The sequence below is a fragment of the Ambystoma mexicanum genome, chromosome 10 (assembly GCF_040938575.1).
Source record: "Ambystoma mexicanum isolate Mex_15411 chromosome 10, UKY_AmexF1_1, whole genome shotgun sequence".
NCBI lineage: Eukaryota > Metazoa > Chordata > Amphibia > Caudata > Ambystomatidae > Ambystoma > Ambystoma mexicanum.
The window spans coordinates 847,082,435-847,097,056 of NC_090932.1; the positions used below are offsets into that span (position 1 = coordinate 847,082,435).

A 14,622-nucleotide genomic window follows, 5' to 3' on the forward strand; every position below is an offset into this window, starting at 1 on the left:
CACAGGGTCCGATCCAAACAACGAGCATCAGGACACCCCTACCAGCACACCTGCAAAGAGGGCCAAGACCAACGGCCAAAGACCCTCCACCTCAGCTGCACGCATCAAGACACGGCAGCTGCACACATCAGGTGGCAGCACAGAGGAGGGAACATCAACAGGCACCCCAGCAGCCAGCATGCCCACAACACCACCACCACAGGTCTCCCCAACGGATGCCACAGAAGGCACTGCCTCTGGTGGCAGCAGCACCATAGGTGACACCCCATTGATGGCAGCATGCTCCGACACAGAAGACAGGGATGTCGAAGTCAGATCCATCCATGACCTGTCCCATTCCCCCTGTCTGTCCCATCCCGTACAACATGAGGATACCACGCAGGGGCACCCACAAGACGACGACTGGCCATCCCCCACAAGCCCTGTGGCAAGGCAACATGAGGTCAACAGCCCCTCTGTGACACCCCCGCAAATGGCCATGGCCCAGCAGAGGCAACAGTCCCTCGACCAGTTAATCGTGCAACAGCAGCAACTGGCCACGCTCCTCAAGGACCATGCCGATGAATGTGGGCGCACTAAGGCAGACATAGAAACATCAACTGAGACACTCAGGGCAGAAATGGAGAGAAGTACAGAGACACTAAGGGCACAAATGGAGAGTAGCACCGAGAGCCTGAGAGTCCAAATGGAGAGAAGCACCAAGAGCCTGAGGGGGGAACTGCATGCGACGTCCAAAGGCGTATGTGCCGAACTTGCCGCAGTGCGCCGTGTGCTCACTGAGCTCTCACAAACCCTTAGGGACATGCATGGACGTGAGCAGGCAGAGACATCATCCGTTGCAAGTTCCGTCCAGGGCAGCCCCCAACGTAGATCTGGGAGGAACCTGCGCTCCACAGGCAGGGGTGCCCCTGATACCCGCAGAGGGGGCTTGCAATAGCGACAGCCCACTGACAATGAGCATCTTTGGACACTGGTGTTCGGGGGGGAGGTAGGAGGGTGGAGGGGGTGTGTTGGGCTCACTTGGGTGGCGGGTCGATAGGGTGTTCAACATGATATCACATATGCCATAAACAGTGCACGATCAACCAATGAGATGTGTGGACAATGATCTTTGTGTACTAGGCCATCATAGGCGTACAGTCCATATTGTGCATGTACCAGACACACACAGTGCCACGAGTCCCGTGTCCATGTATCAGCCACCAGGCGTGAGTGCTAGAAGCATGCATCAATGAGATGCTGACGAATGTCACGGCCCTCCGGTGCCTCGCAGACTCCTTGAGGTGCTGCCACATCCCCACCCTCATCATGACCATCATCAGGTGCTTGCAGTTCTGCGTCAGGGGGCATGGGCACATTTCTACGTACGCACATGTTGTGGAGCATGACACATGCCATGACCATCTTTGCAACCTTCTCATGGCGGTACAGGAGTGCCCCGCCAGACCTGCTGAGGCAGCGGAAACGAGTCTTCAGTAGGCCGAATGCCTGTTCAATGACTACACGGGTACGTGAGTGGGCATGGTTGTAGTCCCCCTCATGCTGGTCCCGTGGGTTCCGGACTGGTGTGAGGAGCCATCTCTTCAGTGGATACCCAGCATCACCTGTATGTGGACGATAAACGTATGATGTGGAATGCCATTGCTACGTACGCACACCCCCCCCCTTCCTGCCAGGTCATTGCCGCATCACATACCCCACATCATCATGCATGAAATGAGACTCACCGAGTAGCCAGGATCTGTTCCCTGCGTGTCGCTCCATGTAGCGTGGTATAGTAGAGTTCCTCAAGACCATAGAATCATGGGTTGATCCAGGGAATCTGGCACAACAATGTGTAATGATCCTGTTGGAGTCACACACCATTTGTACATTCAGGGAATGAAATTGTTTTCGGTTGCGGTACTGGGCCTCCATGGCATGTGGGATGACCAATTCCACATGGGTGCAGTCTATGGCACCAATGCAACCCGGTATGCCGGCAAGTGCATGGAATCCCACTTTTGTGTTGGTAATTTCCTGCTCCGAGCGTGGTAGAGATGTAGTCGTCTGCGTGCTGCAGGAGGGCATCGAGCACTTGCAATAGTGTCCGTGAGAACAGTGGCTGAGAAATGCCATGCAACTGTCCGACTGTGTGCTGGTAGGTGCCTGTGGCCAGGAAGTGGAGTACAGACACCACCTTCAGTAGGGGTGGGATGGCGGTTGGGCTATCTATCATGCTGACAAGGTCAGCGTGTGTCATGTCCACAATGGCGGCTATGGTGTCCCGGTCCAAACGGTAGAGGGTGTGGATCTGCTCATCAGTGAGGTTGAACGGATGTGCTCGGAGGCGTGGGATTGCGGGCTGCCTGCGTGGTGGTAGTGGCTGTGCTGGCGGCCCTTGCTGGCCCTGCCTTGGCCTCCTCCTCCTCCTGCGTCTCCTCCGTGCGGCCGGTTGTAGTTGGTGTTCGTCTTCTTCTTGGAGTTGGAGTACTTGCAGTGCTATCAGGTCCCCCAGGGCCAACATCGCGAGTCCTGCCGGTAGCATTTCGGAGTGGGTGTGGTTGTGGGAGGAGACTGGGTGTGCAATTTATGTGTTTTCAGGCTGTATGGCCTCCACCTGTGGAGATTCATTCCACCTGTGCAAGCTGCTCTCCCCTTTGGGCGAGCATGTCCCGCACACAACGCTGCAATTCGAGGAATGGCATCTTGCTATTGCAATCATGTATTTGTACCCGATGGCCGTGTAACATTTGTTGATATGTATATTCGGCTATGGTCCCATTGTTTCACATACAATCTTTGCAGTCGCGAACAGACTTGTGATGGGTCAGTGGAACGTAGTACTCGAGTTACGGTGGGCCCTCATGCATCACTGTACCGAGTTGCAACGACGGGCGGGGCGTCCCATTAGTGGGTGAAGGCAGTTGCCATTTTCACACACAGCTGCACTAGATGGATTAATTTGTGATTTCAAACGGCCACAGATGCCTTTTCGACGTGATGTTGCAAATGAGGAATTCGAAGGGCGGCGCTTTCGGTTTTCAGCTAGCGGCGAGGAGATGCCCACAGGTCTGACTGCAAATATAACGTTCTATTGTTCAATGTCCTTGAGACAGGGGCCATGGCGAGGATGCAATGATTGATATGAATAGTTTGGGATGCGCAATAGCGACGTGGGCGATGAGGCCAGACGTTCCCAAATACATGTTACTTCACAACACTGGAATTACGGGCTGGGGCACTGTGGATTTTGCAGGCTGCATAACGCACAGACTCAATGGAAATTTCTAATGTTATGTGAGTAAATATTCAGGCGTTTTTATACCGGGATGAGGGAATGATGAATGGATGCATGGGCAGGTGATTTGATACAGGGTTTGCCATGTACAGGGCTTCTTGGAATCTATCCGCCTCCCCTGCGCTATGTGATGCAGGGCTGCCATAGTGGGACCATCGTCTATCTGGCCTTGTTGAGCCCTCCCTGTCTCGACGCGCCTTCAGACACTTGTGTCCATGCACGTTAACATTCCCATCTGATGGAATCTGGTTTGACAGACGCATGCACAGGTACACTCGTTTGTGATGGTGTTTACACCTCGATATAGATGGTTATGAGTCGCAAGTGGTTTTGGGGTGGTGATGATCCTTTGGAGTGGGCTAGCATGCATATGGCTGTGGATTTAGTGTGATCATTGAAGTGAGTTGTTCGAATGTAGTTCTGATGGCCATTCTGTTCTTTTTCTTTTCTTTTGGTTGACAGGTATCTCCTCCCCTTTTGCCACTGCCATCTGTATGCCACTCCTGCAGATGGCTTTTACTCCCGACACCTGCTGCTTCGTGTTAATCAGTGGAGCAGCATTACGATCTTATGGGACGATCGCCAATGGGCCACATGCCCTTACGCAGTACTAGTGGCTCGGAGCAACATTTCGGCCTTTCAGCTGGACTAGTGCCTCCCCATTGGGACGGCCCTGCGGTTCTGTGCGCTTCCATGTTGCCTTTTCGTACGTGAATGTGGCTCTGTGTACCATGATGGAACAGGGCGTCACACAAGTAGTAGCTGGTCATTCCTTGCGGATGCAGCCCACAATGGTGATATGTGTTTTGGAGTTCATGGACTAATGGCTGTATGGGCTTGGTGATTTTGTTGTGCATTAAATTTCTATTCTGATATGGGCCGTGTAGCGTTCTTCTTTGCGAGTGATGTGGCATATTCCTATTTGGGGAGCGATGTATTGTGAGGAGATCTGCATTGGGTTCCAGCTTCGGAGTTTAGTTGCGTGGTACTGTGCTGGGCGCGTTTGCCTACGGAGCCCAGTGAGGTCAGGGATGGGGGCTGCCAATATGACTGTTTGAATGTTGTCATGCTCAGGGGCGGGGGATTGGGTTTTGTGTAACAGATGCCGGTCAGCCAGGTGGACTGGTGGAATGTTGTGATTTTCGGAATATTGCTGGTCACAGGTGCCTGTGTTTGCGTGCGTTTCTGGGGGGGGGGACTGTGGTCATGTCCATTGGAATGGCTTCTGTATTCGTGCCATCTGTGCCCTGCAGCTCCCATTGGCCCCTCTTGTGATTCTTTTGTTCGTTGGCATGCATGGGTGACTTGTACTTTTCACTGGTTGCATTGTGACTTCATTGCACCTACGGGGAGTTGTACTTTGTGGGCAGGGAGCGGTGTACAGGCACTCAGTGGGGCCGTTTACGGTTGATTCGGGATGCCGTACTTCTCACCATGGCGGAATGGTACTTTCCGCCATGCTTGATGGCGTTAGGTACATGTCCGCTAGGGTCGGAATTCGCGTACCCTTCCGCCATGGTGGTATTTACGGTTTGGCATGGCGCGCGCGCGCGTACTTGGTGCAGTTAGCGTTGGCGTTCACTACGGTGTCGCTAATGGCTTCGTACTTTGCGGTGACGGGTCATAGTCGCACCGAGCGCTATTCGATGGCGGTATTGCATTTCCGCCATCGTTTTCCGATTTCTGCCAGGGTCGTAATGAGGCCCATAGAAAATAGGGAGGCGACATAACCTGAGGTGGTGGGCTGAGCCTACCCATAACAGCCCGACACCCACGTTAAAGGCCCCTGTGACGCGAGGGTCATTTAATGTGGGCAGCAGTGTCATTCCCAGTGCGGTCGGCCCGCAGCTGAAGTTTATGTCATCATCAGCACCTGCATAGCGCACACATGGGTGTTAAGGGTGTCCTTCAAGTAGAAAAAAAGAAAAAAGACATTTTGCCCCGCCGCCTAGTGGCGTGCAATATTTCAGCAGGAAAAGAGACTTGAAAAATACAGCGCAGCTTCGGTCAGCAAGGTAAGATTTCGTTTTAAAAAAAATTGAAACACACCCAAAGCACCCGTGTGTGAGGTACGGGGCAGTGTTAAGGTGTGAAGCAGGAGCGAGAAAGGGGAAGCGTGCATAGGGCGATCAGTACTCAGGCTGCTTAGACCACTGGTTTATACCAGTGAATTCAGCAGGCATTGCAAGCTTCCTGATTGGTTAGCACCCGCTTCCAGGGTGATAATATGGCTTTCACCCCTACTGTGGGGGGGGTCGCCATGGCCGGTAACGGGCATGCTAGCCGAAGTATAGGTAGGCCTGAGTGAAGTGAGGGCCCCAGCAAGGGCTTGGGGTAGTTGCCATCATGTTCACCCACACAGTGCGAGTGAAAGCAATTCGCACCCAACGGTTTATCCAGTGTGCAAATGGTTTCTTTTTTTCCTTAGGAGAATAGCTGTTCAAGCGACGCCAATCTCCCGAGAGAAATAAAATTTAAAAGATGGCTGCCTCCTTAGGGAAAAGGGACTAAGGGCTCTATCAGCAGTTGGCCAGTATCCCTGCGGTAAATCGGCCGGGATACCGCCCAAAGCAAGTAGTGTTACCATAACTTGGTCCGGCACTATTAACGTTGAATCACAAGTTGCGGTGGTAATTGCGCCACGGTAATTGCACCAAAAATTGGCAAAAACTCAGCGCATTCACCTCCAGCTGAAAGCTGGAGGTGAATGCTCAGAGTTTCCCCCAAATTCTGGATTGGGCGGAGTGGTAATGCAGCGGTAATATCGTTACTGCTGCCTTTTTACTGCTCCGGGGGGCTAGGGCCAGAACACGTAGCACCGGTCCAGCAGGTACATGGGGAGGGAGGTAGGGATTGGAAAAGGGTATGGTTTGTTTTGGGGGTGGTGTTTGGGGGGTGGGGAGGCAATGAAAAGAGGCTCCCTGTTGCCTCCCACATAAAAAAAGAAAAAGATGGCACCACCCTGTGGAAACAGCAGGTGGAGAATGTGTATTCTCGCCCGCTGTTCCAGCCACATGATTGGCTGAACGCCCTTCCTTGGGTGGGACTTAATCTTCCTTTTATTTGTTTTTAGTGATATTCAGCACTAAGCAATAGTTAGCAGAGTAGACTTATCATTTTACTTTGTTTTTATATATCGCTTTAATCTAAAGCGCTTAACATAGGACATATTTAGATACATTACTATTATTACCGAATCGAAATTGTTTAGCATGACCTTAGCAGCGTTTCACAGTAGAAGACATGGCAGATATCACAATAAAACTGTATATATAATGCGCTAAAATGTTATGTATAGGTGCCGCTATCTTGAATCACTGCTATTATATTGGCTTAATATTTGAATGATTATTGTACAATAGTTTGGTTTTGTGATTCAAACATTCTTTACAACGGAGGTTTCATAAAAATATTTTTCGAACTATTTGACAGGATCTAGATGGTTCTGTTTACATTTATCAGCCAACATTTGATGATTTGAATTTGGGGTGTTTTAGGCTTAAGTGAAGAACAAATACTTGCATAAATAAATACATAGACCCATTGTGTTTTGCTGAGGAACAATGTATGGTTGATTTCTTGCAGTTTTAATATGTATACTAATGTGACTTTTATTTTAGCTCCTCAGGTGTGAATATAAGCAGTGAGAGCTTTTCTAAATCGTATTCCTCCGGCCATTCGGATTTGAGCAATACAGATACACACATTCCTTTTTTGGACCCAAGACACAAAGGAATCCAGCAGGAGGGTTCTGATTCCGGAATCTCTTCACCAGTAAGTAATTCATTATCACGGGCATGGTGACTGATGCCGTGCATACCTCTACCTACAATCCCACTGAATGCTTATAGCAAGCATCCATTTTACAGAGGGCTAAAGAAGGCACTCCACCATCTCATGAGGTAATCTCTGTTCTGCTTCCTCTGTGACCTGGCATATCCCTTCCTTTCATAAAAGACGGACGCGTGGCCTTTCATTTTCCATTCAGTCGCCTATGGTTTGCACACCTTTTCACCTGCACTTTAGGCTTTGCTACCGAGGACCATCTATGAATAAGGAGAAAAGCGAAGGTCGATCCCATGTTTAGTACTCTAGAAATTAATTGTCATGATGTTTCAGCTGCACATAGCTGTGAAGCAATGAGCCGTAGGTATGGTGAATGAATTCTCGATAATAAATATACTGTCTAATATAATGTACTGGAGGCTCATGCCACTGGGCAGTGAATTTTAAAAGTGAAGGATATTTCTAGTATACAACACTGCACAACAAAGGCAGATTTGATCATCTGGCCTCCGTGGAATCAATCATCACAGTGAATGAGCGTATCCAACGAGGCTGCAGGGCTTCCGGCTACCTACTGCAGAACGGCGGCCTGGTGATTTAAATGTGACAGCACCTTGCATATCCCGCAGAGATTAAGATAACTAGGAACTGCACCCAGTGAAGTTGACTAATGAGGTTTCTTGTGGCCCGCACCAACTATTGATGATTGCCAGCCACCGCTTTGGGACTGCTCTTCAGTCCAGATGACATAGAGTAACACTGTGGCCTCTCCTTTAAACACGAGCAAACAGGACCATCCCACCACAATTGTTCTCGTCCTGATGAAGGCCTACAAAACAGCAGCTACTTAGTGTAGCTAGAAATGGCCGAAACACAGTGGTGTCGACTCTTTATCCCAGTGTCCAAAACATGCACTGTCAAAACTGTGTAATTAACTACACCTCACTGTATATGCACATTTGTCCCTATGTTATCCTTCACGGATTGATGGGTTTGTTTATGTCGTGCACTATAATCCAACTCAATCATCTTGGGTGAACACCAATGTATCATGGGTAGACACTGTTTGTGAATTGATGAATGTCTTGTAAATACATCCTATTGGAAATATAATTTATGTTGTGTATTAAATCTTTGACAAATGGAAAACTATCCAGTCCATTGTGTGGAAATGTAGTAGAAGTGTATGCACCGGGTTCAGTGACCCTGTTCATTTGTTTGTTTCAATTATTAACCCACCTGGGTAGAGCAGAGCCGTAGGGTAAATATCCGAAAGCTTCTGGATTATTTCCACCTTGTGTGTGTTGGAAAGTAGATACATTGTATCTCTGGCCTGAACTTCTCTTGCCGGGGAACTAGGAAGTTGTAATTTTGCTTACTGCATTGATTTCACAACGTTCAGGGAGCTGCAGCATGGAGCATTGTATTCATGAACCTGCAGAGTTCATCACAAGACCTGTGAATCCTCAACAGTAACTTCTGTGTGTCACATTAACATGATCAGTACATAGGCCACCATCATCAGTAGAAAAGAAAGGGTTTTCCTTAAAGGGAAATACTTTATTTTCACCATTCGAGGTTTGGGTCTGTCTAAAGATAGATCTAGGATCTCTCAGTTGTAAAAATGAATCTTCTCATTACCTTGCATGATTGTAGAAAAGATTTGGTCGGGGTTTGAGCCTTTAGGATTGGTCTGCCCTGTTGGGCCAGTGGGGTGGATAGAGTATGAACCCCCAGGAGTGGCCTGCATTTTGAATGTCCCCTCCCCTTTGGTGGGGACTAGGAGATCCTCCTCATACCTCCCTATGGGCCCACATTCACTAGCTCAGGGTGTTTTGTGGCCCCATGAGTTGTCATCTTGCTGGTTCCCAGAACATGCCAAATATTCTTTTCACACCTACCTTTCAGGGTGAGATTGTGGTCCTCTAAAACCATTAACCAAAATTGTATATAATATCAAAAGAAGTGAAAACAATACATTCTAAAATGTCTAGTAAAACATTTTAATTGTGCATAATTGAATTACCCTAAAAAATCAGCAGGACTCATAACATGCACCTTTATAAACAATATTAGCAGATTAGAAAACAGCCCTATCCACCTGTATGAACGGGTAGTTGTTTAATGGAGAAAGAATTAACGATAATGGTGTTTTGGTCCATTGATATCTCAGAGGTTTCCACTGAGACATCAGCCGATGAAAATTCCATTATTGAAAATCTGATTGTCACATGAGTGAGAACTAATTGATCCTAAATAAATGTGGAACTTTCGCAAAACATGCCGGCTTGTGTATTTCAATTCATATGGGTCAGCAAACCAACCTTAACATAACAAAACAGAATGTGAACAGATTTAGAACCAACAAATACAATTCTATTCGGCAACTGTATTGCAATGTGGGTCATTTAATTCTTATGGTAACAGACTCAAATTGTTATAGCTTATAGAAACATATGAATTTGAAACAATAACGTATTTATACAATATGTGAGTAGGAGAATATATCCAACAGTGCCCAGTCTTTTCCTAAAAGCACTTGGTAGCTAGGCAACAGTCATGCAAGAACTAGGGGAAATAGCAGTCACAAACGATACCCATGCAGAGAATTGACTGAATAAATACCTGTAAGCCAATCAGCTAATACGCAGATACCACTACCATATCCCACCCCAACATTTTTACCAGAACACCACTCCAGTAAGTGGAACAGGGTAAACCAAAAAGTTTCTTAATCTAGTCACATCACATTCCAGCTAGTCACCAGTGATTCTGTAACAAGCAACCTCCACCCCCTCTTGACAGTTGGCCAGGTAAACCATCTCTCTGACAAAGCCGTGTCTGGCCTGGCACAGCCTGACCCTGTCCCACCAGTGACTAATATGGCCACTTTACCACTGCAAGCAGCACAATGTTGGTGGTGGCAGAATTCAGGATGTGGTGCCATTTGGGCATTACAGCCAAGACTGGGCAAGTAAGGAGGAATGCAGGCCCTATACTGCATGCATTGCTTGACCTCTGTCAGTGGGTGTGAATGGCAGGCTTGTGATAAATGCAATGGAGAAGCACATGCTCCTGCATCCAACTACGCACTTCTCAAGAATTAGGCAAGAGGGAAGTAAAATGGGTGACATGGTGCACTCTGAGAGTGCAGAAAAAAGGAATTTGTAGCTCAACTAGTAAGTAGAGAGAAATAAGTTGAGGGAGAGCCTGCAATTTTGAGCACAGTACTAGGACTTGGAGAGTGGCCCCACTGATTGGCATATTGTAGCGTATATAGATTGAGGCAGAAAACCTCTAATTCCAATGCCCCTATAAACAAGACTGAAGAAATCAAGAATATCACACTATTTAGAGGATGTTGTTTGTCTAAACTGGTGGGAAGAGCAAAAATAGATTGAGGCAGAACCTCCAGGTTGTGAGCATAGTACTAGGACTTGGAGAGCGACCCCCTGGTTGATAGAGGCAAATAGATTGAGGCAGAACTACCATGAAATCCAATGCTGGTGTTTACCAGACTGAAGAAGATGTCATGAATGGGACACTATGTAGAGGATGTTTTATGCTCCGCTGATTGGTAGATCCAAATAAATTGAGGCAGAACTTCCAAATTGTGAGCATGATACTAAGACGTGGAGAGTGACTCTGCTGGATTGTAGACCCAAATTAATTGAGGATGAAAGCAAAACAAAATATTTTCATTTGCAAAGTACTCAAACACTACTATCAAAGTTTCCACCACCTTTGTCCATGCCACTGCATCTGAGGGAGCGTACCTGGCGTGCTCACCAATCTTCATCTTCTGAAGAATCTGTTGTGTAGTCTTTCATGTGATGGGCTTGATGCAGTGGTGTGGGATGTTTGTGTAAATGAACCCACTGTCTGCAGTGAGGGGTGGGTGTATTCCCTGTTCGTCTTTCCTTCTTCCAATCATTCAGATGATTCCATCTCATGTAGGCCCGCAGGGAAGAGATGACCAAATTGGTACCCAGATTCTCTCATAAAACACCTTTCTTGCATAAATGGCAGATGGCAGGATGAGCTTATTTTTTTCTGCAATGAACTAACTCTGCCCCCCTATTACTCTTAGGGGCTCAGGCAGGCCCTTACCTCTTCTCCTTCTTGGGGTATGCTCAGTGTGCTTTGGAGTGGATGCTGTGTGGGTGCTGTTGATTGAGGAGTCATTGTTGTTGATGGGACTCACTGTTAAGTTGTTCTACCTCAAGCATGTGCTTTATATGACCATATTTGGAAATTATTGTACACTGGCGAACATGGAATGTCTGAAGCTTGATTTCTGTGTGTTGGCTTAGACTTTACAATTACATGCGTTTGCAATGCCTGGCGTCTTCCTTCTGTCTCTTTGTGTCTCTTCTCTCTCGCTATCGGGGGTTTCCTCAAAGCACAGGCATCAGAGCCTTGATCTTAAATCACAAGATGAGCTTAAATTTAGTCCTGGTTTTTATAGACATCTGTTTCCAAGGAAATCGGAGTTGGGGAACGTTCAGGAACCACCTCTTCTTTCTCCTCTGTGGATTGCTCTCTTTGATGCTGAGCTGACGCCATATCTTATCCCTTTTGCACCTCATTTGGTGGGGGCTCCATTTCCTCCACCTCCTTCTGAACTCCATCCTCCGGCACATGATGCATGTGCAAAGGTTCTACGGGCACAATTTAATTTCTTTATCATGCACCAAGTTCTTTTGATATCCCTTTTTTTGCAGATGAACAGATCATCGACTGATGATTAACCAGCATGACTGCCACATAAACGCACATGCTGTCTTGGCTTTTCCAATGCAAACAGATGCTGGTATAGCTGGCGAAAAACATCCAACAGGTATATTCCTCCCCCGACCCTTAGCCTGTCCTCTGTCATTTTCGAGTCCTATAGGAAATTACGACGTTAATTTAATTCAATGTTGAAATTGATGGTTGCCACTCAGTTAACCAAGTGCTCTAGTATAGCCCTATAATAAAGTTTCAACTGTTTCTTTATATTTCAAATCAAATGTCTTTGCTCCTTGTTCATTCAGGTAGTCAATAGGTAATAAATCCTCCATTCATAAGAAAAGGCCAAATGGTTCTTCAATAATTTCTTGAGAGGCAAATCAAATCCATAGAAGTGTCCTAATTAAGCCAATGCATTTCAGAATCTAGTCCATCATCAGGGCTGGACATTGCACTATGATTCCTATGTGAGCATCTGGGCGGCTCCTGTTGCCACGCAAAGGTGGATAAATAGATGCAAGTCTACATCTAGACCATGTTGTGGAGAAAGATGATAACAACCTGTAACCTTCTTTCTCCAACTATTAAAGAGACATTTTAGCTTATCTTTAGAATGAAGAGAAATATAAAGAAACAGTTGCAACCTTATTATAGGGCTATACCAGAGCTCCCTCAGTTTCAACAGTGTATGCTTGTGATCCCTGTGCCATAGGAATTTTTCTCCGGGACGCTCGTTGAATTCAGTTATAATTCTGGACAGATCCTTATAGGTACATTGATATGAACATTAACAAAAGCTAGTGGTGCTCACCTTTATTGCAAATATGATAATTTAATTGACCACCTCTATAATGAAATGCACATGGTGTTCTCAGTGCTTTGGACTTTTCTTCTCCTCTGCCTACAAAATCCACATGTGGTTTCTCAGTTTGTTCTTCTCCTATGCCTACTAAGTGCATAAAGATTTCTCAGTGCTTTTGCCTTCTCCCCCTAGAAAAATGCACATGGAGTTCTCAGTTCTTTGTCCTTCTCCTCTGCCTAGAAAATGCACATGTTGTTCTCTGCCTTCTCCTCTGTCTAGTAAATTAATTTGATGTTCTCAGTACTTTGGCCTGCTCCTACTCAGTATACATATATGTGGGCTCTCAGTGCTTTGGCCTTCTCTTATGCCTACAAAATACACATATTCTGTACTACCCCTCCACCCAATATTCACTCACCCATTGACCCATAAAACATATGCCCTTAACAACTTAAATCCCTGACCCTTCTCAAGCCTGATTATTGAATTAATTCTACTGTAACATTCATCTTAGTTTTTTTTATTTATATGTATTTATTGTGTATATAGTTATAAAACGTTTACACATATTTACAGAGAATAAACAAGAAAGAAAAACAGATACAATATAGAAAAAGGAAAATGAAAACTGATTCAACACGTCTACAATTAAATTCATAGTCTAACATATATAAAATACAAATTCATTTAGTTCCCCAAAAGACACAAAGTAGAATAAGGATCAATAGACATTCCATTACTATCAGGGGCTGATTTTACAAATCCGATACAAGCTTTACCTCCTCTTCAAATTTCAGTAAGTACTCATTCACACTTTTCCAGACTTGTGTAATAGCAATTGTTAGTCCAAGGCTATGCCCTGATAGGCATCTTAACCAAAACAATTCACTAGCAATATTTTCAGAATTCTCAACATATTTGCTCAGATAACATTCATAGGCAGGTCTCATAACAGGACAGAAGGTCAATGCATGTCTAGCCCACTCTATTGTTTGAGTAGCATTACACATTCTGCAGTTTCTATCCTCCGGTGGGATACCCACCAAGGCCCCTTTCACCTCTAGAATATCTAGGTGATTTAGCATTATATTCATAAATATTCTTCTTGTAACCGGGGATGGTAATAGCCTAAAGTATGCTTGAGGTTTTTTATAGGTGAAAAACATCCTACAGAACATATTCAGAGATTTCATGCTGGCAACATTTTCATGGGACATCACCCAATCCTATTTTTCAGTGCAGTTTATTCAATGTTTTTAGCACAATACCCTCGCCGTCCTCCCACTTTGGTATCCAACCAATTTTACCAAAGAGTTTCTCATTATTGGCTTTGAACCTATGCAAAGTAGCACAGTTCTAATGATACTTTTAGGATAAACAGGAGAGAATTGGGTTCTGCATACATGATCTTAATATACAGTTTGCCTCTATTTAGCTCAATGGTTGTAGGCAGAGATATCAACCCATCTCAAGCCGTACTGCTTCAATCAGGGTATAATTAATAATTCCCAGTATTCTTCTCCAAATTAAACCCACCATTCGAACAGCCCAATATGACAAATCTGCATAAGATTTTTCCAAAGCATAAAGAAATTCAGCAGATAATTTCTGCTTGTAGATATTCAGAATACCAGCAAGGCTGCACCCAGCCGTCCTCTTAGAGAATGACAAAACAGCAGACATAGTAGATAATATCTTTACTTGCTTATTTTGCTGAACTATTTTATTCTCCCTTGTTCTACCAGATGTAACCCCATTACCCAGATATTTATACCAAACAACTCTTTTGATGTTACCCAAAGGACAGGCTTTTATAGTCTTTTTACAGCATTTCTGTCCTACCGCCATGAATTGTGTCTTTTCTAGGTTGATTTTCAGACCATTCTGTTCAGCATAAAGAAAGACTGTGTTGGCACTGTGGCAAATACCCCTAAAGGTGTTATCCAGGATGATCAAGTCATCTGCGTAGCCAATTGAGCCCACTTTATTGGTACCAATCTTAGGAAATGCATTCATTTTTTCA

At 45.7% G+C, this 14,622-nt stretch overlaps 1 protein-coding gene across 1 annotated transcript in view; it reads left to right on the forward strand.

Moving 5' to 3' along the window:
• Window positions 1-14,622, forward strand: part of LOC138491790 (leucine-rich repeat-containing protein 46-like) — a 383,144-nt gene that overhangs the window by 100,875 nt on the left and 267,647 nt on the right. The window contains exon 2 of the mRNA XM_069618498.1: window positions 6,901-7,054. Within this exon, the coding sequence (XP_069474599.1) occupies window positions 6,901-7,054 (154 nt within the window). The remainder of the gene's footprint in view (window positions 1-6,900; window positions 7,055-14,622) is intronic.